We start from the raw sequence: 27,582 nt of genomic DNA, 5'->3' as shown, positions 1-27,582 counted from the left end.
CTCGCAATCTGTAGATTGAAATTGTATGTTAAACATCACAGCATAGTTGAAAGATATGTGTTACGTAAAACCTCAAAGAGGGAGGCCAGCAGAAATAGATGGGATGGGCTGAGGGAAGCTGAGGGTTGGGATGTGGAATTGGAGACAAGTGGGAGTGGAGTTGTTGTGCGGGACACCATCATTCTAAGATGAACGTTTTTTTTAAAAGTCTAAATAAAACGTAATATAAAGTATGTTTGAATGACACTGAGGGACAGTGTTTTTACAACTGAGGCGAGTTTCCATGAGGCTGATGTCGTGGAGGTGTTTGTACACATGCATATACACACTCTCATTCAAATAAATGCATACAAGAACACACACATACATGTAATAGTGCCAGACATGCACACAAACATATACAGTTGTCATTGCTGTTATGATTTTGGTTGTCCTTGATGTGCTTTGTTTTTATTTTTGTATATACTGTACAGTGGGCAAAAAATATTTGAAGTATTTGATACACTGCTGATTTTGCAGGTTTTCCTACTTACAAAGCATGTAGAGGTCTGTAATTGTTTTTATCATAGGTACACCTCAACTGTGAGAGACGGAATCTAAAACAGAAATCCAGAAAATCACATTGTATGATTTTTAAGTAATTAATTAGCATTTTATTGCATGACATAAGTATTTGATACATCAGAAAAGCAGAAGTTAATATTTGGTACAGAAACCTTTGTTTGCAATTACAGAGATCATACATGTCCTGTAGTTTTTTACCAGGTTTGCACACACTGTAGCAAGGATTTTGGCCCACTCCTCCATACAGACCTTCTCCAGATCCTTCAGGTTTCGGGGCTGTCGCTGAGCAATACGGACTTTCAGCTCCCTCCAAAGATTTTCTATTGGGTTCAGGTCTGGAGACTGGCTAGGCAACTCCAGGACCTTGGGATGCTTCTTACGGAGCCACTCCTTAGTTGCCCTGCCTGTGTGTTTCGGGTCATTGTCATGCTGGAAGGTGTGAGTATCCCATCTTCAAAATGTTCTGCCAGACCCTTTTTCGTGTCATTCACATAAGCTGGCTGTCCCTCGGGTACTGTTTCTACAGCGCTAGTGGATTCCGGTGCCGCAGGGAACTTTATTGACCAGATCCTTGTCTCCTCTCTTAATATAACCTCATACCCACTCTCCTCTCTGTTTCCAGTCCAAGCCCTTGATAATCGACCACCAGGATCCGGAACCATCACGCACATCACCACACCATTCACCCTCACCATGGAGCCCATTCATCAGGAGAATATTCCCTTCCTCATTACTAGTGCACCAGATCATCCTCAGCCTCCCACAGCTCCTACGCCATAACCCCACCATCTCATGGTCGAGGATAAAAATCACGGATTGGTCACCCGAATGCCAGAGGACCTGCTTTTCTGTTCCATCTCATGTAGTATCCCCTGTAATCTGGGACGTAGATGTGGACATTCGAAACAGAAACCAGAAACGGCTCTGGAACGGAAACCAGCAACCACTACCTGTCCTCCTGAGCACATCTAAGTTCCCACAGGGATAAGGGAGTGACTATTGACCTGGGCACAAACTAGTCACCGATGGACATTCTGGAATCACCCATACTATTCAATCTCTCTCCGAGAAGTATTGGCTGCCCACCTAGGTGCATGATGTTATTCGTTATATCAACTCATGTTCTGTATGTGCTCAAACTAAGTCCCCCCCAGCATGCTCCAGCAGGGAAGCTCCTTCCCCTTCCCGTGCCTCAGTGTCCCTGGTCTCATCTGTCCATTGACTTTGTTACCGATCTCCCCTCTTCTGACGGATTCACCCCCATTCTGGTGGTTGTGGACAGATTTTCAAAACTATGGCTGTTTTTCCCTCTCTCTGGTCTCCCCACAGCTCTCCAGGTCACTGGGGCACTGTTCCAGCAGGTATTCCGGCACTATGGCCTTCCGGAGGACATCGTCTCCGACCGTGGGCCCCAATTTACGTCACAGTGTGGAGGGCGTTCATGGAGAAACTGGGGGTTATGGTCAGCCTCACTTCCGGGTACCGGCCTCAGTCCAATGGGCAACTAGAGAGGATGAAACAGGAGCTGGGGAGGTTCCTGAGGAGTCACTGCCAGGACCGGCAGGGGGAGTGGGCCCGATTCCTTCCCTGGGCGGAATACAACCAAAATGAATTACGTCACTCCTCCACCGGGTTACTCCCTTCCTGGGTTATCAGCCGGCACTGGCTCCGTGGACTCCGAGCCAGACCGAAGCCCCTGCGGTGGACGAATGGTTCTGGTGCACCAATGAGGTTTGGAGTGAAGCTCATGTGAGGCGCAAGCGCGCTGTCCCATTACCAGAAGAAGCAGGCGGATTGCCGCCGCAGTGAGACGCCCGTGTTCCATCATGGTCATCATGTCTGGCTTTCTATCAGGAACCGCCCACCCCGCCTGCCCTGCGAGAAGCTGAGCCCCCTGTTTGTGGGGCCATTTAAGGTTCTCCAGAGGGTCAACGAGGTGACGTATAGCTTACAGCTTCCCAGGAACTACCGTATCTCACGGCACGAACCACTCATTCGCCAAAGCAATTTAATTGTGTTTGAAAAAAACTGGAGAAAATAACAGGACAAATCCCATTTCAACCCTGAAATCAACTAACCATGTTCTACCACATAGTAATTTAGTGAACACTGTATTTCAATGACTTACAAACCGCAATAGAATGAGGCTTTCTATAAAGTTCAGTCCAAAAACATTTGGACTGAATGCTTCACCATAAAATATTTTCTAAATATGTTAGCAAAGTATTGTCAGGACTTAGGGAGAACAGAACCATAACAATATTATTCTACTATAGTTCCTCCCTGTTTGTATTGTCAGTATAGTCATAACTCCTGTGGTTCAGTTTGGAATTTTAACAGTCCTCTTGTGACTGACATTGGGACCTTTTTCAAATCTATTGTTCATACCACCCCTAATAGAATATCAACAAAGCTTACTTACAGACTCTGGATTCATCTTGTGAGTGAATATTTTAAAATATGAATAATGTGTATGCTGTTTATACCCAGAGTGCCATGCATTATTTGACATAACAGAACTATATGTCAAAAATCTAATCTTTGAAAGCTTTCCCCGCTAAGTGTTTTGACAACCACATGTTTAATAGCCAACCTCTAACTTCTTACTGTGCTGTTAAGTTATGTAATGTTGTCAAAACTCAGCATTCATTAGAGCCTGCTTGTTTGGTTGGTTACACCGGTTAGGTCATTAATGTCACACGTTTGTCAAAGTATGGATCAGGCTCTGACGCTAATTGCAAGTGTGGGATTGAATGTATAATTAACACCTGCTTTAAAGTGATATTAAAAAGTGCATGCACTTTCATCTATCTCATTAAAAATGTTAAATCTGTGGGCGAAGTAGCACTTAGCTAGCTGTCTACCAAACTGAAACTTACAACAGCTTATGTTATAGATACCACAGTCTTCATGTGACAATATGGCACTGTAGAATCACTAATCAAGATGTTGATTTTACCCTGACAAGTCAACTTCATTTTAACAGCTAACATGTAGTTCAGAGGGCCATAAATATTAAAGACACTCGCCATCTTCACAGCACCTCCATTTGAAATAAGAAACTCAGTTATGACCTTGTTTTTTAGGACCATAAATCAAGGTAATCATACAGGTAATCCTTGAAACACCTGACTCCACTTGTTTAGCTTTGGCAGCCCTCCATTTTGCATGAGTGCTCACTTTCTTGCCATTTTGTTTGAGTATCTATTAAAAAGGAGGAGGAGTTACATATCACTGGCAACTGTTAAATTGATTCCAGTCTCCTGTGTCTTGTCCATGGTTCACAGTATAACATCTACATTAAGACGCTTTACTCTGCCATCTTCTTGGTATCTAATTTCTGGCATTTTAGATGCTGGCTAAAAACTTTGGAGGTCGTTGTTGTTTGTCATTCGAGCTCCTCCACTCTGCCAAGTAACCAATCTAAATAAGGAAGTCAGTCACATTTTTTGTGGTATTGTCTTCCTACCCGGCCTGATGATGAGTCATTTTGCCTTGGCAGGATCCTGCTGTCTGCTTACATACAGCTTTGACTGCAGAAGCTGTTCCGTATATGTAGACAGAGGAGGCATCATTCATATCTGAATCTAAAACGTAATATCCACATCTATAACAACATCTATAATTAATGCATATTTGTATGTACTAACACCCAGTGCCATGGTGAGAGAGGTTATGCATTGAATGATGTCTCATATTTTGTTGACAAACGTTGTCCTGGATATGTGTATTTCCTTATGTTACAAATGATCAATTTATACCAAGTGCATGTTTACCTAGCTGTTCATGTGAGAACCCAAGTTTGCAGTGTAGAAGTGAGTCTATCCTCATTAAACACTGTAAATTGACTTGGAAATAGTTTGCTGGTAAGAGGCATGCAAGAGACTCATTAGCACACTGTACAGTGGAGGACAATAGTCACATGGAAATAACTGTGTGGGAGTAAATTAATTATGTTTGTGGTCTGATAATGGTATGATAACTGTCTGACTAGTTTGAGAAGTTTATCAAACTCATTAACATATAGTAGAGAATAACAGGAGAAACAGCAGATTAACTGAATAAATAATGTAGAAAACATAGAAAAAAAGAAAATAACTCCAGGTGACTGTGTTAATAAAATGTGCTTATTGAAATGAAATGGAGTGTTTTCATAGTAGCCAATCTCTGTTAGAGAAAAGTCCTTGGAGATATCCCAGCTAGAAGGAAGCAGGCTGGTGGGAGGAGCTATAGGAGGTCAAGCTCATTGTCAAGCTCATTGTACACAAAATAGGTGCTGTATCTAGAACCTAAAAGGGTTATTTGGCTGTCCCCATAGGAAAACTCCTTGAAGAACCCTTTTGGTTCCAGGTAGAACCCTTTACACAGAGGGTCCTTCTACCTGGAACCAAAAAGGGTACTACCTGGAATCAGAAAGGGTTCTCCTATGGGGACAGCCAAAGAACCCTTTAAGAACCCTTTTTTCCTTAGAGTGTAATGGATGGAATGGAATAAATGGAAATATCAAAGATATGGAAACACATGTTCCCCAGGTCGTTGATGTAAATGAGCATGTGTTCTCAGTCAACTTACCTGGTATAATAATGGTACATTTAAAAAATAGTTTTTATGTTTGACTCCGTTACATTTATTTCATTCCAGAGAGAGCCAGCAGCCTTGTGAAGGAGTTGATCGCTGGACATTATCAGTGTGTCACTTGCTGGCGAGATTAAACAGATTTTCTCTTCTCTTAGTACTGTTGAATAATGGAAGTGACATGAGGGAGGAATCTTCTGGTCCCAGGAGAGGCCACAGTTTAATATAAATTAACTGAAGCATTGCGAGTGTGTGTGTGGGGTTCACTGTTATGTGAAAAGATAACATCTGCCTTTCGGTCAAGTTCTCGATCTCTCACTCCTTTTTCACATCCTCTCTGTGACACACACACACACACACACACACACACACACACACACACACACACACACACACACACACACACACACACACACACACACACACACACATACGTGGACAATCCCTATCCGATGGAGCATAATAGCCTCTCATCTCTGTGTGCCATGTCAGCCACCATTGTCCATCGAGGAAGTAGACAACTGTAAATAACAACCTCCTGCTGGGAGCCGTATAGTTGTGTCAATGTGTGAGTGTCGGTGCCCAATGCATTTCCATCCTATCCTAAGCACCAACCCCAGGGGTTACAAACCCATCAACCAGTTGGCGGATAGAAAATAACACCAGAGGGGTGGCAATATTTGTGTTTTGAGTGAAGGCGGTATGGGGATAGACGGGGCATATTATTGCCAAACCAGTCACAGGAGGTTAGGATGTGTTTTGAATTAAATGCAGGTGCGGCTGGATTCTATACTTGTCAGGTGGACATGTTTTAGGTCGGTGAGGATGCAATGGAAGTTGGCACTGATTACAAAGGGGCTCTAGCTGCCCTAATGGTGACTGAGGGGAAGAGGACTGTGTGTGTGGGTGTCTGTATGCGAGTGTGAGTGTGTCTGTGTGTATGTGTCAAGGTTCACAAATGAGCTCAGCCAACATCACTGTCACCGATCTCCTGAGTAAGGCAGGTTGAGGTGTCCTAGAGGGGTGACCCCTCTATCCCTTACCTGTTGGGATGGGCCTGTCTGACTCTAGCATAAATATAGATGGTGTCGGAGGACCATGAATATAGATGCTGATAGCAGAGGGGCTACTATTAATAACAGGACCTTGATCTATCCCTGGATGGAGATTGTGTAGAAAGAAAAGTGGGGATGTCACGGTAAGTGAACTGTCCTCATTCTTCAAGTGGGGCACACTGTTTGGAAGGCTTACAAACGGAAGGCACACATTTTAGGGGGGCATTAGTCAAATCCATAGGCACCCACTTGTTGATGTGATGGATAATAGAAGTGACAGTATATTAATATGGAGGAAGCAGTGTGTCCCCTTGAGCAATACTTAGTTTACTGGGCGAGTCCACTGAAGTAAACAGGCACTAATAAAGTTGGACCCTCCCAATGCACCCTCCCAATGGCACACAGCCATGTTCATTGATCCAATGGGGAGGGGCAATGAGGATTACAGGAAGTGACACAATTGCACTTCCTCTCTGGTTGCCCAGGACCCAGGAAGTGTAATGCCTTAAGGCAATGTCCTTGCTATTTTGGCACAGCAAGGAGGACAGCAGAAAACCGCTGAGGAGACAATAAATACAGTACTGTCAGACTTCATACTGTCATAGCAGTCCTTAGCAGAAGAAAAATATTATGAAGTGGATACAAGCATGACATTTGGAACAAACATTCCTCAGGTGATACAGTATGAAAACATCTCATAAGAGGTGCCATTTCAAAGTTATTGTGAAAATTCAAAATGGCTGCCACAATAGCTGGTATTTGACCAGAAAAACTGTTATGCAAAAGATAAAAGCATGGAATTTGGTACAAACATTCCTCAGATTATAGAAACATATCCTATTAGTGGTGCTCAGTTTTGAATTAAACAGGAAGTGTATTTCAAAATGGCCACCGATGGAGATGGTAATACATCCATAGTTATGTTTAATGACTTTCCATCATCCCGAGTTTGACACTTCCGAGAACAAAGGGGCTCACTTTTGCAGGAGTTCCCTGCAAGCTTTGTCAGTCTCTGGCCCATCCCAAAACTTATGGTGAAGGTTCCGATTGGTCCAGCAGGTATATCTCACTGGTCATCCCCAAAGCCAACACCTGCTTTGGCCGCCTTTCCTTCCAGTTCTCTGCTGCCAGTGACTGGAATGAATTGCAAAAATCGCTGAAGCTGGAGACTTACATTTCCCTCACTAACTTTAAACATCAGCTATCTGAGCAGGTAACCGATCGCTGCAGCTGTACATAGTCCATCTGTAAATAGCCCAACCAATCTACCTACCTCATCCCCATATTGTTTTTATTTACTTTGCTGCTCTTTTGCACACCAGTATCACTACTTACACACCATCTGATCATCATCATCTGCTCATCTATCACTCCAGTGTTAATCTGCTAAAGTGTAATTACTTTGCTACTATGGCCTATTTATTGCCTTATCTCCTCATGCCATTTGCACACACTGTATATAGACTTTCTTTTTTTTCTATTGTGTTATTGACTGTACGCTTGTTTATTCCATGTATAACTCTGTGTTGTTGTTTCTGTCGCACTGCTTTGCTTTATCTTGACCAGGTCGCAGTTGTAAATGAGAACTTGTTCTCAACTAGCTTACCTGGTTAAATAAAGGTGAAATAAAAAAAATAAAAAAATGGTTTTCAGACTTGTTGACCAAATGCTGGTTTGGCACACTGCTCGGTCTGAATGGTGCAGCCTGTGTTGGGGGATGTTCTCCATTGAGAATGACCTCTTTGAGAAGAGAGCCTTCCTCAGATCACTGAAACAATCTAGGATGATTGTCTAGTCATAGATGGCACAGCTGTATCTCTCAAGTAATGTAAAAGTGGATGAATCCAGATCAAGGGGTTAAAATGGTTCAGCTGCCATGGAAACAAAGGCATCAGTCACCTCTGGAAATGACTTAAATGCACTTCAAGCTGTCTTTTTGCCCTTTCCATTAAATTCTGAGGTTCTATCACAACCTGTGAATGCGTGGAAGCCTCACAAAGCCAAACTTGTGCATTCCAAGCTTCTTGTAGATGGTGTTGATGCAAATATGCTGGTAGGTTTTAACCAAACCAAATGCAACCCACGGCTTTATGGTAGGATAATCCTTGGTAAGATGGAAGAACAGCCCAGCAAGGAGGACAATGATATCTGTATCAACTGATAGAATGATAATGGTTTGTGCACCCTTTTGAAGGGTATTTTTAAGATGAAGGCATACTCCTGTGTCTGCATCTTTGTGGTCACATTCAGGAATTGATGTCAGCCAGTTCTTTGAGCTCTCTTTTCCATCTTCAAATCCATTGGCACACACCTTCTGTGTAAACATTTGTTTGTTGTTATGATTTCTGGGAAAGTCAGAGAACTTACATGGAAGCTTGGTTGTCTTCAGACTTTCATTGATTCTCTCTCATTGAGTATTTCATTTGTATGTGTCACACGTTATCAATTCAATTGCAGTTTTTCAACTTATGCTCGACACTACTGCCATATTTGCCAAATGTGGAAACTTGGTGGGTAGGCAAGGAATGGACAATGAGAGCTCCATCAATGATTTTGGCATCAAAGGAAGAGAGCACAGGTGGGTAGGAATCTACAGTGATCAGGCCTAGCAGATCAGATTTTTGGGTTTGCATTTCGTTATTTGAATGGGCTGGAGGACATGGGTTATCCTCGCGAGAGTAAAATAAATCTAGGTTTTCATCTCAGAACTTGTTTGCGTTGTAAAGTCGGCTAAAAAGTGTAAAATCACTTTTGAATGCAGTTAGTTGCTTTCCCTCTTTTGTGACTGGCTTTACTTTGGCATTTTCAAGCAGTGGTACATTATTCCTCTTAATAATAACCTGTTGCGACGAGCAATCCCGTATCCGGGAGCGTAATTATAGCCTCAAGCTCATTAGCATAATGCAACTTTAACTATTCATGAAAATCGCAAATGAAATGAAATAAATATATTGGCTCACAAGCTTAGCCTTTTGTTAACAACACTGTCATCTCAGATTTTCAAAAAATGCTTTTCAACCATAGCTACACAAGCATTTGTGTAAGAGTATTGATAGCTAGCATAGAATTAAGCCTAGCATTCAGCAGGCAACATTTTCACAAAAACAAGAAAAGCATTCAAATAAAATAATTTACCTTTGAAGAACTTCTGATGTTTTCAATGAGGAGACTCTCAGTTAGATAGCAAATGTTCAGTATTTCCCAAAATATTATTTATGTAGGAGAAATCGCTCCGTTTTGTTCATCACGTTTGGCTAAGAAAAAACCCAGAAAATGCAGTCATTACAACGCCAAACTTTTTTCCAAATTAACTCCATAATATCGACAGAAACATGACAAACATTGTTTAGAATCAATCCTCAAGGTGTTTTTCACATATCTATTCGATGATAAAACACTCGTTGCAGGTGGGTTTCTCCTCTGAACCAAATAGAAAAAATGCACGCACCTGGAGATTACGCAATAGTTTCGACGGAGGACACCGAGCGGACACCTGGTAAATGTAGTCTCTTATGGTCAATTTTCCAATGATATGCCTACAAATACGTCACAATGCTGCAGACACATTGGGGAAACGACAAAGTGTAGGCTCATTCCTTGCGCATTCACAGCCATATAAGGAGACATTGGAACACAGCGCATTCAAAATCTGGCTCACTTCCTGTATGAAATGTCATCTTGGTTTCGCCTGTAGCATTAGTTCTGTGGCACTCACAGACAATATCTTTGCAGTTTTGGAAACGTCAGAGTGTTTTCTTTTCAAAGCTGTCAATTCAAGCATCTTTTCGTGACAAAATATCTTGTTTAAAACGGGAACGTTTTTTTATCCAAAAATTAAAAGAGCGCCCCTTAATGCATAACTGGTTAATGCTCTGATGGATGGATGTGTTTCTATACACAATGACTTCCTGGAGATATTTAAGATTTAATAAGATTTTAATTTAAGAAGCGCCTAGTTTCTCAATGGTGCAGACAGTAGCAATAACATCTTTGCTTGCACAATTGCGTGTATCCAAAATCAGTGTCACGCCCTGGCCTTAGAGAGCCTTTCATTTTTCTATTATTTTGGTTAGGTCAGGGTGTGATTAGGGTGGGCATTCAAGGTTTTCTGTTTATATGTTTTCTATTTCTTTGTTGTTTTTGCTATGTGTGGCTCCCAATCAGAGGCAGCTGTCTATCGTTGACTCTGATTGGGGATCTGTCACACTCTGACCATTATTTTATTCTGTTGTCTCTCCGTCTCATCCCTACAGGTGCTCCCGCCTGTCCAGCGCTGCCAGAGTCTCCCGTCTGTCCTGAGCCGCCAGAGTCTCCCGTCTGTCCTGAGCCGCCAGAGTCTCCCGTCTGTCCAGAGCCGCCAGAGTCTCCCGTCTGTCCAGAGCCGCCAGAGTCTCCCGTCTGTCCTGAGCCGCCAGAGTCTCCCGTCTGTCCTGAGCCGCCAGAGTCTCCCGTCTGTCCAGAGCCGCCAGAGTCTCCCGTCTGTCCTGAGCCGCCAGAGTCTCCCGTCTGTCCTGATCCACCAGAGTCTCCCGTCTGTCCTGAGCCGTCAGAGCCGCCAGTCTGTCCTGAGCCGTCAGTCAGCCAGGGCCTGCCAGAGCCGTCAGCCAGCCAGGACCTGCCAGAGCCGTCAGCCAGCCAGGAGCTGCCAGAGCCGCCAGCCAGCCAGGACCTGCCAGAACCGTCAGCCAGCCAGGACCTGCCAGAGCCGTCAGCCAGCCAGGAGCTGCCAGAGCCGTCAGCCAGCCAGGAGCTGCCAGAGCCATCAGCCAGTCCGGAGCTGCCCCTCAGTCCAGAGCTGCCCCTCAGTCCGGAGCTGCCCCTAAGTCCAGAGGCGCTCCTCAGTCCAGTGGTGCCTTTAATTAGGGTCTTAGGCCCAAGGTCGGAGGCGAGGATCGCCACTCTAAAGAGGCCCTTGAAGAGGAAAATTACTATTGGGGACGTGGGGTCCACGTCCCACGCCAGAGCCGCCACCGTGGCCAGATGCCCACCCAGACCCTCCCCTATAGGTTTAGGTTTTGCGGCCGGAGTCCGCACCTTAGGGAGGGGGGGGGGGGGGGATCCTGTCCCACTCTGGCCATTATTTGAGTTGTTTGTTTCTATGTGTGATATGAGTGGGCATTCTATGTCTAGTTGCCTGTGTCAGCACATTTGTAGTATAGCTTCACGTTCGTTTTGTTGTTTTGTAATTTGTTTAGTGTCTGTCTTCATTAAGATATAACATGTATTCAATTCACACTGTGCCTTGGTCTTCTCACTACGACGAACGTGACAGGATCATATATAAGTTGTGATTTTCCGTTTGGGTTTTGTGGGGAGTTATTTTCTGTTTAGCTGTTTTCTTGCCTGCTAGAACTGTGGTCTTTCGTTTTTTCTGCTTTGTTATTTTGTTGCGGTGTTCAGGTTTATTAAAAAATCATGAACGTTTACCATGCTGCACCTTGGTCTCCTTCTTCAACCCACGAGAGTCGTTACAACCAGAAGCTCTGGACATTTATCTAGGAATGGACTCCACATGCTTGAGATTGTGTTTCACAAGTTGGTCACTTAGCTTTTTAATGTTTGCTGGTGTGATGAACTTTGTTCATGTTGAATAACTACAGTTTGGAACTAGCAACATTTTCCATTGGCTGAATTTTTGGCTAGTTGTCTTGTAGTTTTGGTATTTACAAAATGATTGGAATTTCCCAGCTAGCTCCTCAGCTGATAGGGACATCCTAGGGACGTTACAACATTTCCTGTTGGTCGTTTACCATTTTCCTTCAGGACGTCCTTTTGTTAGCTGTGTAGTTAGTTTGAATTAATATTAATAATACCATGAAACAAGATTAACCAGGTGTAAAGGAGGCATTGCGCTTACATAACTGAAAGTGAGTTGATTAGAAAAACAAATGTATTAGCTAGCTACAAAGACTCATATTATTGATTAGTGTTACGAATTCCCTGCCGGTAACTGTTATCAACACCTCACAACCCTGAGCTGCACACTCCACTGCCAATCCCCCGTGACCGGAGCTTGAGAGTCTATGGGGTAGCATAAACCTGCCTCTCAAATTTTCTGACCTGTGTGACCTGTGCCCAGATAGGTAGCTAGGGAGGTTAGTAGGGGGCTGTATATCTGCCCATCCTCTTGACTATACAGGTCATACAATACTTGAAGTCTCCATCAAGCAGTGGCAGAGCGCAACATCTGTCTTAATTATTTATTGACTAACTAACTAATCAAATCACAGAAATACATGAAAACATACACACAATTAGCTACACATGGGGTATTACATAATACAAAGGAAAAAGTCCCTAGCAGACGAAACCGATATGACGGCTTGGTAGACAAAGGAAAGGGGTGGGAACCGCTCAATAGCGGGAAACTGATAGCTGATAACTACACTCATAGAAATTGCTAATACTTTACATGAATGACCCCTTATTGCAATTTACCTATTTACGAGTGTATTTATTGCTGTCTCTCTCTGTCGGTGCTGGTCCATCTGCTGAAGAGACTCGACAGAAAAGTCTCTGGTTGGGTTCCCCAGAAGTCACATTCTGTCGTAGTTGTTATAATGAATACTTCAGAGTACCATTCGGAAATCTTCTTAGAATTGGGTGCGTTTACCAAACTTAAGTATTTAAACAGCTGCAGTCTGAATATTTATTTGTTAGTTTGTAGACTTCTTCGCCATTTCAACATGGGAATGATCTCCACGTTCTCTGGTCTTGTCTTTTGGTAGAGTTGTAGTTAAACCACTTCACACACCAGCGTCACCCGGCATGTTTTGGTCTTAGAAATTCAAACATTTGCAACCTTAGCTTACACCGTGGTTTGCGTGGTCTGGTGTGAATTGCATCACGGGGGCTTTTTTGCTTGGGTAGCAAAGGGCTGTCTCATCATGTTTGTGCCCACCTGGGCGTGGTTACTGATTGTGCATAAGTTACCATAAAACAACCAACTCTCATTTAGAAGACTAAATCACATTATCTTTTCAAAAGTAGTATTATACTTATTCATCCATCTTACACAACATTCAGAAGTAAACCTGACAGCTGGGAAATGTACACTTTAAGAGATATAGTTATGTGTGTTTCCTGTCCTTCATGAGATCACCAAATGAAACACACAAAAGTGTCCACGGACCATTCCCACATTCTTGAGTGAATGTATTAATGTCTTCTATGTTTTTAGTGTATGCAACATGATGGACTGACTGGTTTAAAAGTGCATGATGTGAGAATGTATGTTATGTATGTTATGTTATGTGGAAGGTGATGCCAAAGAAAAATGTCCATCCTGGATGGACAATCACATTTTTTTCTATTCTATTTTATTACGACCTCACCTACCATCAATAGCTACCATGACTGAACACAACGCATCAAGACAATTTCCTTTTTCTACAATTATTTGAAGGCATTTCTCCATAACTGACAAAGAGGTTCAGGTTAATCTAAAAACGATGGCACTTTAAATGGATTTCATATAAAGGCTAACTCATCATGTTTGCGATGCAGATCCTTTCCAACATCTGAATAAATATTTTTGAGGATTTACTTCAACCCCTACACGTCATGCTATTGTCTATCATGTGTTCCCTTCATGTGTTTTAAATCAAAAATAGAACATTCAAAGGAACATTTTTGAGGTTCTCATTCGTCCCCATGAGCTAGTACATGTCATACCCATGTGCTTCATTTTAGGTCATTTGATTTTAAATTACTTTAAAGTCAGCTCTCTGAACTCTGCAACAGTGTGTCTTGCTTTCATTACCAATCATTTTACTGTGTTCCCTGGCATCAATGTCTAACAGCCCTGGCAGACAGCAGATGTATTGGGGTGAGGGTGTGCTGGCTCAGCTTGGTGAGAGTATGGCTTAGATTAAATCAGATCAAGCGTTAACCTGCTATGCCTCATGGGCATAAAGATCCAACAAAGCCTCATTGTTCGTGTGCTTTCTTTCTCTCACCTCTCTCTCTCTCTCTCTCTCTCTGTCTTTGTCTCTAGCACTGAGATGCAATGCCTTAGACCGCTGCGCCACTCGGGAGCCCATATGATAGTGGCAATTAGATTTTGATGTGAAAGTTTTTCACATGTGAAAATGCAATTCCATATGTGAGAGTTAGAGTTCAGAAGTCATTACCTATAATACAGCCCTGCACTTAGAAAAAGAGTGCCATCTGCATTGCTATTTTAGTTAATCCTATCAATTAATCCGCTATCAATTAATCCGACTTTTGTCTTGTCATTGATTTAATTGACTTATTTAAGCAATTTGAGGGTTTTCCTTATAGTTATCTAATGTTGGTGGGGCATATGACAAATATAATATTTTTTCTTGATTGTATTTTTAGAAACTAAATCTATTTTTGAGATTTCGTTTGAAGTTGAAAACAGTTATTGACACAGACATGGTGGCATTGTCACTTTCTGACCTTAGTTCCTTTATTATGTCATTGTGTTAGTTTGGTCAGGGTGTGAGTTGGGGTGGGTAGTCTGTTATTTTTCTATGTTGTATTTCTGTGTTTGGCCTGGTATGGTTCTCAATCAGAGGCAGCTGTCGATCGTTGTCTCTGATTGAGAATCATACGTAGGTAGCCTGTTTTCCCCCATTTTGGTTGTGGGTGATTGTTTTCTGCGTCTGTGTTTTCCACACAGAACTGTTTCGTTTTCAGTTTGTGTAGTGTTCAGTTTTGATAAAAAATATGACGAACACTTACCACGCTGCGTATTGGTCCGATCCTTCCTACTCCTCCTCAGAAGAGGACGAAAACCGTTACAGGCATGGCAAGAAGATGGGAATACAATGAACCAAGAGGTTGTGAGTTTAAATCCCAAATAAGCACATTCTGAATAATAATTGATGTATAAATAAACATACCCAATGGAGTCATGTGTGTCAAATGTGTACAAATGTGTGTTTCATAAGGACTTGTTTTTGTTTGCAGGTCATCACAAATTGTTATCCCCATGTGAAAGACTGATCATGTGAAAATCCATATGTGAAACTTCATAGAATGTCACTTGAAGTGATCCATAAGGGACACACCCGTCTACACATGCATGTACACTTTAGTCTGGCAGAGCAACATAGCCACAAACACAGCAGCCAACATTAAGTTTGACTTGGAAATCGTCTCGCTAGAGGTTGAAGATAACATCACTTTCAGGGGTACACACTCTTAGTGTAATCTATTTTCCCTTTTTACATGTCTGCTTTCAGTTAATAGTGCTCTGTGTTATTGAACCCAGACCTCTTCTAAGAAGCTGTACTGTGTTCAGCGAAAGACAATCTTTCGCTCTATAGAATCCCAGTGACCAATGGAGAGATCGCAATGGAAGCAGATGACATAAGTAAGCCCACAGCCCTCGCCTGGGCTGAAGAGTTTGTAATAAGTCAAATGAGGATAAAATGTCTTAAGCAAACTTATAAGTAACGACTGTGTGAAGTGTTCGTTCGAACAAAAACACACCCACGCAACTTGTAAAGCTCTCACTCGTCATCGGGCTTGACCCGTGGCTCTCTCCACTGGGCTGCTGTGAGATAGGTATGTTTACTCAGTTTTCACTCTTCTCCTTAGTCAGAGATTATCTCATCCACATTAAACCCTCTGGACTTTGCTGGCGGGGCTGTTTCTGTGTAAAGCATTTGAATTGCAATCACGTGGAGGGATCACAAGCTAAAGGCCTTTCCTTTCAAAACCAAACCTCTGGCTTGGACAAGGTTTAAAGCTAGAATCCGCAGTTGAAACAATAACAAAAGGGTTATGAAGCCTCTGTTTTGGTAAAATGCTGAGGGATGGGCCTGGAGAAATGTAACCACTCCAAAATTCATAGAGGTATGGAAGTAAGAACTGGCCATCCACAATATCAAAATTATAGTTTTAACCATGTTTTGAGGCTATACAGGGTTTGTTTTTATGTATGTTGTTAATTAACAAACATTGGAGTAAGCTTATATTTTGGGTTCTGATGGGGTACAACAGTTCAATTGAGCACATGAGGCATTTATACGTTATATTCTTCAAGAACCAAAGGGTATATCATTAATTTAGAATTCCAAAAATGGCTGTAGCAACTACAGATTCCAGCTTTAAAGGTGTATGTATGGGTTTGTCAGATCAAAACATATGTGTTGCTTGTCATGCGGAAGGGATCAAAGCTACTCTGTAAGAATCTCTGATCTTCTTATTCATATGGTGATGATAACAATGAATGTACTGTACATACAGTGACATGTATCTGCCAGTTGTCATGAGAGCACTGACAAATAAGGCTTAATGCCACAGAATTCTATTGACAGTATTTATACAGTATACAGTTGAACTCAGAAGTTTACATACACTTTAGCCAAATACTTGTAAACACAGTTTTTCACAATTCCTGGCATTTAATCCTAGTAAAAATTCCATGTCTAAGGTCAGTTAGGATCACCACTTTTTATTGTGTAAATGTGAAATGTCAGAATAATAGTAGAAAGTGATTTATTTCAGCTTTTATTTCTTTCATCACATTCCCTGTGGGTCAGAAGTTTACATACACTAAATTAGTATTTGGTAGCATTGCCTTTGAATTGTTTAACTTGGGTCACACATTTTGGGTAGCCTTCCACAAGCTTCCCACAATAAATTGGGTGAATTTTGGGCCCATTGCTCCTGACAGAGCTGGTGTAACTGAGCCAGGTTTGTTGGCCTCCTTGCTCGCACACGCTTTTTCAGTTCTGCTCACATATTTTCTATAGGAATAAGGTCAGGGCTTTGTGAAGGCCACTCCAATACCTTGACTTTGTTGACATTAAGCCATTTTGCCACAACTTTGGAAGTTAGCTTGGGGTCCATTCGGTAGACCCATTTGCGACCAAGCTACAACTTCCTGACTGATGTCTTGAGACGTTGCTTCAATATATCCACGTAATCTTCCTGCCTCTTGATGCCATCTATTTTGTGAAGTGCATCAGTCCCTCCTGTAGCAAATCACCCCAACAACATGATGCTGCCACCCCCTTGCTTCACGGTTGGGATGGTGTTCTTAGGCTTACAAGCCTCCCCCTTTTTCATCCAAACATAACAATGTTCATTTTGGCCAAACAGTTCTATTTTTGTTACATCAGACCAGAGGACATTTCTCCAAAAAGTACGATCTTTGTCCCCATGTGCAGTTGCAAACCGTAGTCTGGCTTTTCTATGGCGGTTTTGGAGCAATGGCTTCTTCCTTGCTGAGCGGCCTTTCAGGTTATGTCGATATAGGACTCATTTTACTGTGGATTTAAATACTTTTGTACCTGTTTCCTCCAGCATCTTCCCAAGGTCCTTTGCTGTTGTTCTAGGATTGATTTGCACTTTTCGCAACAAAATACGTTCATCTCTAGGAGACAGAAAGCATCTCCTTCCTGAGCGGTATGATGGCTGCTTGGTGCCATGGTGTTTATACTTGCATACTATTGTTTGTACAGATGAACGTGGTACCTTTAGACGTTTGGAAATTGCTCCCAAGGATGAACCCCACTTATGGAGGTCTACAATTTTTTTTCTGAGGTCTTGGCTGATTTATTTGGATTTTCCCATGATGTCAAGCAAAAAGGCACTGAGTTTGAAGGTAGGCCTTGAAATACATCCACAGGTACACCTCCAATTGACTCAAATGATGTCAATTAGCCTATCAGAAGCTTCTAAAGCCATGACATAATTTTCTGGAATTTTCCAAGCTGTTTAAAGGCACAGTCAACTTAGTGTATGTAAACCTCTGACCCACTGGAATTGTGATACAGGGAATTTATAAGAGAAATAATCTTGTCTGTAAACAATTGTTGGAAAAATGACTTGTGTCATGCACAAAGTGGATGTCCTAACCGACTTGCTAAAACTATAGTTTGTTAACATTACATTTTTGGAGTGGTTGAAGAATGAGATTTATTGACTCCAACCTAAGTGTGTGTATTTCTGATCTTTCTGATACATTCCCTTCGGAAAGTATTTACACCGCTTGACTTTTTTCACATTTTGTTGTGTAAAAGCCTGAATATATAATTGTTTAAACTGAGATTTTGTGTCACTGGCCTACACATAATACCTCATAATGTTAAGTGGAAATATGCTTTTACAAATTCATTTAAAATGAAAAGCTGAAATGTCTTTAGTCAATAAGTATTCAACCCCTTTGCAAGCCTAAATAAATTCAGGAGTAAAAATGTTTGTAACAAGTCACATAATAGGATGCATGGACTCACTCTGTGTACAATAACAGTGTTCATGACTTTTGAATGACTACCTCATCTCAATACCCCACACATATGTTAGGTCCCTCAGTTGAGAAGTGCATTTCAAACCCAGTTTCAGGGAGGTTTTCCAACGCCTCACAAAGAAGGGCACCTTTTGGTAGTTGGGTAAACATAAAAAAGTAGACATTGAGCATGGTGAAGTAATTAATTACACTTTGACATAAAGCACAGAGTCACTACAAAGATACAGACGTCCTTCCTAACTGATTTGCCGGAGAGGAAGGAAACCGCTCAGGTAGTTCACCATGAGGGCAATGGTGACATTTAAGAGTTTAATGCCTGTGATTGGAGAAAACTTAGGATGGATCAACAACATTGTAGTTACTCCACAATACTAACCTAAATGACAGGATAAAAATAAAAAATATTCCAAAACATGCATCCTGTTTGCAATAAGGCACTAAAGTAAATCTACAAAAAATGTGGCAAAGAAATTAACTGTATGTCCTGAATGCAAAGCGTTATGTTTGGGGCATATCCAACAAAACACATCATTGAGTACCACTTTATATTTTCAATCATGGTGGTGGCTGCATAATCTTATGTGTGTGCTTGTAATTGGCTTGGACTAAAGGAGATTTTTTGGGGATAAAAGTAAACGGAATAGAGCTACTGTAAAAAATCCTATAGGAAAACCTTTATCAGTCTGTTTTCCAACAGAATAATTCACCTTTCAGCAGGACAATGACCTAAAACACAAGGCCAAATATACACTGAAGTTGCTTACCTAGACGACAATAAATGTTCCTGAGTGGGCTAGTTAAAATTTTGATTTAAATCGGCATGCAACTCTACGGAAAAACTTGGAATTGGCTGTCTAAGCAATAATCAACAGCCAAAGGTGATTCTAACATGTATTGACTCAGGGAGTGGAATACTTACGTAATCAAGATATTAGTGTTGTATTTTTTCATATTTGTCTTCCATTTTGAAATTACAGAATATTCTGTGTAGATTGATGTCACCCAGGAAAATACTACTTTAGTAAAAGTCTAAAAGTACTTGGTTTTAAGTATCAAAAGTAAATATATTTTTTAAAGTATTCTTAAGTATTAAAAGTACAAGTAAAAGTTTGAGAAACAGACACCTCACCGGTCCTCAACTGGCAGCTTCATTAAATAGTACCCGCAAACACCAGTCTCAATGTCAACAGTGACAGATTTTTGGGTTTGTTAAAAAAACAAATTTTAATGCACAATTTCTGTAGTAGCACTGTTCCATATATCTTGAACTCTCTCCACATATACCTTTTCTCATTAGATTGCTTTTTTTAGTTTTTTTTTTTTTACAAACTATGTACGATTCCTTAACGCTTTCCAACATTGAACACGTAGAGTCATAAACATAATAAATACAATTTTTCCTTATTGGACTTCCAAAGAGGAAAGAAGAAGAATTGCAACATTATCAAACATAACAACAAAAGTGAAAAAAATGACATCAAACTACGTATCGCACCTTTCATCACAAAATCTTAAGTAGACACATTGTGGACATAATTAGATTTATTTATCAATCTATAGTATAGGTAATGTGGGCCTGTGTCCTTCAATAAAAGCTGTACCCTTTTAAATAATGTGATAAATATATAAAAAAATCTGTGTGCCTTAGACAGTTAAATAAATACAAATATTTTTGGTTCTTACACCTTCACAACAAAAGACGAACACATTGTAAATACCCGAGAAAAAACACTTACATACAAGACCCCCTCTGCACAATTTAAGGAAACAAATCAAACCCAATAAACAATCAAAAAAAGAGAATGGGTGGCAGCAGACTTTCTTATTGAAATAAAGAGAGAGGGCAAGAAATAAGAACAGCCTATAGACTAGATAGATGCGCTTGTGTCTTTGGAGGATGTCCGTGACCACAACTCTTTTGGTAATGACAAAGAAAAACAAGAGAACATTTGATTACACTGATGTCGCTGACAGTCAGTGGTATGACAGCTGATTACACTAATAGCGTATGTGCAAATAACTGGAATAACACTATAACACTATAACACTATGAAGCTGTCTGTGTACTGTATACTGGAGCCATTTTCAATGTCAGTATTATATTAAAGAAGTATGAGGACTACGACACACTTTGAGAGACATCTACTGTATATAGAATGATAATAATACTAGTAATAATGACGGCTGCCTCAAGAAACGACTTTCCCTGGATTGACGTCAGTTAGCAAAATGAGAATTTCAAAATCTGAGTCTGACCATGCACCTGTATACATGAAAATATTCCTGTTTCCTGGAAAAGGAAGGAAAATAGCTGTATTGTCCATTTGCTACAAAATACTGAAATACTGCATTTCATTGAAAAAGTTTTCAATAGGATCTGGTTATTGGTTATGATAACTGGAATATGTGTTCAAAATAGAATTACATTCAGTGTTTGGAATACAAGTCTCGGAAATCTGGTAGCAATGATATAGAACAGGGTTCTTGTAACATTATAACAGAGAACCCAACTGGCTTTGGAATTCCAGGGTAAATCATTTTGGTTAAGAGAGAACATATTTTCATGACAGAGGCAGGTACCTGGAATTGGAATGCATAACACTATCATACATTGGCAATTCCATTCCAGGCTAACCTCTAATCTCATGAATGTAATGTCGTCATGTATCCTGGCTGTTGAGGAATACATGGTGTGTGTTGGAGGGCAGTAGCATCCCTGGCTGGGTGAGCGAAGAGTTCGTTTTGACATATCAACCGCCAGACATTCTCGCTCGCTCTCTCGCTCATTTGTTAAACAGCATGACAGGTACATAAACAATGGGATTGTGGAATAAACTGTGCTCTGTTAGATGGGGTTGGACAGTAGTTTTATCACATTTTCCCCATGAAAAATAAATCAGCCTGCCTTCAGCAGACATAGATGAAGCCACATCTGTGATTCTTGTGGTCGTTTCTGTCAGCGATTAGGATACATCTGCCTGACAATACGTTCTATAACTATTACTTAAAGCGGTCTGTAAACATTGCCAATGAAATCACGCATTTTATTCTGACTGCTTTATGCCAATGATCAAAAGGGACCGGGAGGAAAAAAGGATTCAGATCAAACCATTTTTGTTGTCTATAGACATATCTGGCAACAGAGGATTGGCTTTGTTTGACTTTGAAAAATAAACACAGCAGTTTGTTTTCTTTTGGTGTTTTAAATGTCAGTTAGCGCTTCAGGATGCATTTCACAGAAGTCACTTCAATGTCTAGTTTTAATATTCATTTGGTTGAGTTGTCAACTAACGTGAATTCAACGTGAAATCCACCAAAAATGACACCCTGTCATTTGATTGGGTGAGAAAAATACCAAAATCCCATCAATTTAAAAAATCCAATCATTTTCCCACGTTGATTAAACATCACATTGAATTTTTGGGTTGAAATGACGATTCAACCAGTTTAAAAACAAATACTGTACATAATTGTGTTCCAAATAAGCACAAAAGTCTGTATGAACAAATACAGCACTTTATGCCTTTCAAAGCCTAAAGAAAAACATCAAAACAATCCCTTTTTCTGGTCCCTGGTTGTGAACATTGGCCTGGGGGCGTGGACGCAGGAAGATGTTTTGGAGTGAGGGTGCTTTCACCGTTATACTTTTTAAATGTAGATTCATCAGGGGTGCTGCAGCAACCTCAATACCCCTACTTCATGCGGCTATGCCCGGGGGAACATTTTAAGTAAAATCCTAGCAAGTCCCAGTTCCTATCCCTGCCTCTATCTATACCACAAAAGCCCTTTTCATTTAATTCTCAGTTCTTCCATTCACTCGCTCATTCATAGAGATGTTGCACAGCAGGGAACTGTGTCAGGATACAGGCTTTGGTACTATTCTCTCTTTGCTGAATTGTCCCTTGCTCTCAGCTTTCAGTCAAACTAGCTGTGACTTCCCTGCAGATAGAGCTAATTAGCAGACCACGCTAATTAGCAGACCACGTGCACGAGAGAGAGACGCAGATGAGAATCCTTGTGGGTGAGGCCATTATAACTCTCACAGTCCTCTCACAGCTCTACCTACTGGGGTGAGCTATCTTAACAACACCAAGTAAAACTTTGGTCTTAATTGGTTTCATCCTATGCTGTGTGGGGTAGTGTGTGGAAGCCAACTGGTTCTCTGAGCCCAGAGATTCAAGCTTCAAGCTCACAAGCTTTTTGGGAGGGCTCCCACATTAGCCAATGTACAGAACAACAAAAATAAGGGAACTTTTGGGGAGCTGATGATTGTGAATTATTGTAGCTTTTGTACTCATAATTACAATATTTTTCAGGGAGAGAGAGAGCGAGAGAGAGGGAGAGGGGGGAATCCTACTGCAAAACATTTGAGACTGGTCCTGTCTAGACAACGTCTATCTGAAGATGCATAACTATATTCCCCTTTGTCAGAACAAACCACAAGAAGTCAGCATTCACTCAATCATCTGCCAGACAGTGTCAATCTTTTCCTAGTTACTTTGACTTATTCATGTGTCATTCAAAAATAAAAAGTTGTGCTATGTGCATGACAATATCTGATAAATGGTTTTATGTTCTGGAATTGGAATGATGATCAGATGTGTTATGGTCCTTCATAATGGGTGGTTCAATTTGAAAGGATTTGCAGAATTTCAGCAAAGTATTGTCAGTGCCCACTGGGTACAGGCGTCAATTCAATGTCTATTCCATGTTGGTTCAATGTAATTTTGTTGAAATGATGTGGAAACAATGTTGATTCAACCAGTGTGTGTGCCCATTGGGTACTTTCTATGACACAACAGCAATGTAACATATTACCTGTTTGATGGCAAGAAAGAGTTTGAAGAACAAAATGATTTAGTCTGAAGATTTAGTATAGATAAGTTTTGCAAGTTGCAGAGATGAAGCATCCAAAAACATCCACGTTCCTCTCAGACCTTAACATAGCTAGCCCCAAAAAAATGATATTAATAATTGGCATTTCTCCCAATCCAGCTTTCAACAACGATATACTAAAGTGGACGTTATCTTATTATTAAAGTCCTGGTAATTTTGGAATTTTAAATAAATAAAAGTGCTTTTTATAAAGGAGTGCTTATTCGGTTGAAAATTAACACCTTTTACAACCTTACACAACAGAAAAAATATATTCAGATATGTTTCATACTGTAGCCTATGATAAGTCCTCTCCATATGTGTGTGTTTGTATTTGCTTGAGCCTCAAAAAAACCTTATCAGGCGTGAAATGCCTTGATGTTAAACTGCTGCTCATCCTTCACCCCCCCCCCACCCCACCCCCCCTGGTCTGACTATATCTAAGCCAACTTTACGTTTGAGTCCCAGGAAAAGGCTAAGATGAAAGGGAGGAGAAGAAGTCCTCACAGTTTGAGGAGAGTTATGCTAAATACTTACTTCCTGAAAGAACTGGGCAACACAAACACAACTGTTTTGTCCTCTAGGTAGATTTGACAGTGTGTACCAATTTTCACAGTTCATTCCCATTAGTAACAGTGTTGGATGTCACATCACTTTTTTTCCGCTTGCACAATGTCTTGGTTGTTGTTGTAAGGATAATGGGGAAGGCATCCATCTTCAATTGTGGCCTAAGATTTCACATCAGAACATGGTCTCTATGAAGATAATAATTAATCAGAAGAACAGAAGGAAGGAATGGGAGAATGTTTACTAGAGACAGTAGTCTGGACAGACATGAAATGAATGGTCCATGGCGGTCATTCGCTTTATGATGCAGCGCCAGAAAGCATAGCCAGCTCAAAGTTCAAAAATTGCTCCACAGGAAATAAAAACATGCAAAGGAACAAGAATCAAATTGTTTGTGTCAATGATCTTGAACAGGTCAGTTAGTCCAACAGGGATAATGTATTTGACACGTGCCCCAGTACCATTTTCTTCCCACTTTCTGAGTATTCTTATGGACTCCAACGCCATCCATATGGACTCCAACTTCTGGATTTTGCAGAACAAAAAACAATAAGAGAACACTGGACTTACTGACAAACGTGATTTTCTTTAAAACTGACATCAAAAGTCACCTCTCAGCTGAATCTGCCAACGCCACAGGGATTGTACCAATTCCCTGTGCTGCCTTTTGGAAAAAAGTCAGCTCTTGACATTACTTAGCTTGGCCATTGTCATCCTGACCGTCTGTAGCTTCCAGAGGGAATGCACTGAGCGAACGTACCTCAATGTATTAGCAGGCGAGAGACTACAGAGGTCACCTCACCCTGGGAGGGGGTATGTGAGGTCTGTGTTTACAGACCAAGTGTACCCTGTGTGAACCATCACGGTAGCTGTTTCCCTCGGTTGGTTTGGAGAGAAGAGGGGAAAGCTGTGCTCTGTGGGGGACATGTTGGAGGGGTGGTTGGCGGTGAGAGGTTAGATGGGGGCGTTGAGCCAAAGCAGAGTGTTGCTAGTCCTCAAACAGCCGAGGACTGCTTGATGCTGTGGAAGCTGACCCGCGTGGGCGACGTGGGGATGGACATGGCACGCGCCACCCTAGCCCTGATTGAATGCTTGTCCTGCCAGCGGTGCCATCTCTTCCTAACTGCAGAACGCACCTGAGAGGATAGCAGAGAGAGAGAGACGGAGAAAAATAGGGAAAATTCAAATTTTGTTTGGTCTGACGGTGTAAATTGTTGACGAAAGTAACATAACAATTGTATTCACTTTCTTCACAGAAACTATATAAATCGGCAATGTCAGTTTGATTGAATACCACTTATACACTGCTCAAAGAAATTAAGGGAACACTAAATTAACACATCCTAGATCTGAATTAATGAAATATTTGTATTAAATACTTTTTTCTTTACATAGTTGAATGTGCTGACAACGAAATCACACAAAAATGATCAATGGAAATCAAATTTATCAACCCATGGAGGTCTGGATTTGGAGTGACACTCAAAATTAAAGTGGAAAACCACACTACAGGCTGATCCAACTTTGATGTAATGTCCTTAAAACGAGTCAAAATGAGGCTCGGTAGTGTGTGTGGCCTCCACGTGCCTGTGTGACCTCCCTACAACGCCTGGGCATGCTCCTGATGAGGTGGTGGATGGTCTCCTGAGGGATCTCCTCCCAGACCTGGACTAAAGCATCCGCCAACTCCTGGACAGTCTTTGGTGCAATCGTTGGTGGATGGGAGCGAGACATGATGTCCCAGATGTGCTCAATTGGATTCAGGTCTGGGGAACGGGCGGGCCAGTCCATAGCATCAATGCCTTCCTCTTGCAGGAACTGCTGACACACTCCAGCCACATGAGGTCTAGCATTGTCTTGCATTAGGAGGAACCCAGGGCCAACTGCACCAGCATATGGTCTCACAAGGGGTCTGAGGATCTCATCTCGGTACCTAATGGCAGTCAGGCTACCTCTGGCAAGCACATGGAGGGCTGTGTGGCCCCCCAAAGAAATGCCAACCCACACCATGACTGACCCACTGCCAAACCGGTCATGCTGGAGGATGTTGCAGGCAGCGGAACGTTCTCCACGGCGTCTCCAGACTGTCACGTCTTTCACATGTGCTCAGTGTGAACCTGCTTTCATCTGTGAAGAGCACAGGGCGCCAGTGGCAAATTTGCCAATCTTGGCAATCTCTGTTAATCTCTGGCAAATGCCAAACGTCCTGCACGGTGTTGGGCTGTAAGCTCAACCCCCACCTGTGGACGTCGGGCCCTCATACCACCCTCATGGAGTCTATTTCTGACCGTTTGAGCAGACACATGCACATTTGTGGCCTGCTGGAGGTCATTTTGCAGGGCTCTGGCAGTGCTCCTCCTGCTCCTCCTTGCACAAAGGCGGAGGTAGAGGTCCTGCTGCTTGGTTGTTGCCCTCCTACAGTCTCCTCCACGTCTCCTGATGTACTGGCCTGTCTCCTGGTAGGGCCTCCATGCTCTGGACACTACGCTGACAGACACAGCAAACCTTCTTGCCACAGCTTGCATTGATGTGCCATCCTGGATGAGCTGCACTACCTGAGCCACTTGTGTGGGTTGTAGACTCCGTCTCATGCTACCTCATGCTCATGCTACCACTAGAGTGAAAGCACCGCCAGCATTCAAAAGTGACCAAAACATCAGCCAGGAAGCATAGGAACTGAGAAGTGGTCTTGCTAATTGCCTATAATTTCCACCTGTTGTCTATATTCAATTTGCACAACAGCATGTGAAATGTATTGTCAATCAGTGTTGCTTTCTAAGTGTACAGTTTGATTTCACAGAAGTGTGATTGACTTGGAGTTACATTGTGTTGTTTAAGTGTTCCCTTTATTTTTTGGGGCAGTGTAGTTGACTGCCACGTTAAGTGAGTTTCCATTTAATTGTTTTCACCTAATTAAAATATGATCTCATTTATGCAATTTCCAAATTGTGGTAACCAAGGAGAAGTGGACAGTGTTGGGACAGTGCCATGGGATTAAAAATAAGAGGGAGGTAGAAGCTTTTAAGGCACTGAACTTCTGCCACACCATGAGAACCACCATGTTTTCTCTAATAACAAGTCAGTGACATGACTACTTTCCTTATTTGCTTTTGGATTGTATTAACCTCATTAGAAGCCCAAAGGATAAGTGTACAGGCCCCTTTCTCACTAATGAGTTAGTTTACAAAAGGAGAAGCGGCACTATGTTCTTTGGCTCCCTGGTTTAAGTGTGCTGAAAGATACAAAATCTAAGATATGGTTGTTCCCTTTCTAAACTTATATTCATGAAACGGTGTGCTCCATAGAGCTTCCACATCTTGAATAGCACTCTTTCTTCAGCAGGAAAGTGCTTATTTGATTTGTATCCATGATTCTACCAAAACACAGGCTTTACGTAAGACGCCGATCACAGTATATTTAATTAAAGCCAACCTGTTTGTTTTTTTCACCTGCTTCTAAAGAACTAGAGCAACAAGCAGCTCTATCTTTTCACTTTGTATTATGTCAAACCCTGCAGGCCCCTTTGGAACACTTCACACAGTTGGCTGCAGAATTGAAGGAAATATGTCACAGAGGATGAGGACTGTGTACAGTAGGGGTGTGAACGCAGTAAAGACACATTTGGTTATGTCTGCGAAAAGAGCCTTGAGTGTTTAATACAGCATTAGAATAACATACGGTATATTAATGATTATAGATAGAATAGCTGCCTGGGAG

The 27,582-nt window shown here is 41.6% G+C and overlaps 1 protein-coding gene across 1 annotated transcript in view; it reads right to left on the bottom strand.

The window, feature by feature from the left end:
• Positions 1-23,980: 23,980 nt before the first annotated feature.
• The window catches only part of LOC139422143 (corticotropin releasing hormone receptor 1), a 157,267-nt gene continuing 153,665 nt past the window's right edge, over positions 23,981-27,582 (bottom strand). Inside the window, exon 14 of the mRNA XM_071173295.1 lies at positions 23,981-25,001. Within this exon, the coding sequence (XP_071029396.1) occupies positions 24,861-25,001 (141 nt within the window). The 3' untranslated portion in view covers positions 23,981-24,860. The remainder of the gene's footprint in view (positions 25,002-27,582) is intronic.

This window comes from Oncorhynchus clarkii, chromosome 12 (genome assembly GCF_045791955.1).
Source record: "Oncorhynchus clarkii lewisi isolate Uvic-CL-2024 chromosome 12, UVic_Ocla_1.0, whole genome shotgun sequence".
Lineage (NCBI taxonomy): Eukaryota > Metazoa > Chordata > Actinopteri > Salmoniformes > Salmonidae > Oncorhynchus > Oncorhynchus clarkii.
The sequence above is the reverse complement of the archived record's forward strand: the minus strand, read 5'-3'. Positions and strand labels throughout refer to the sequence as shown.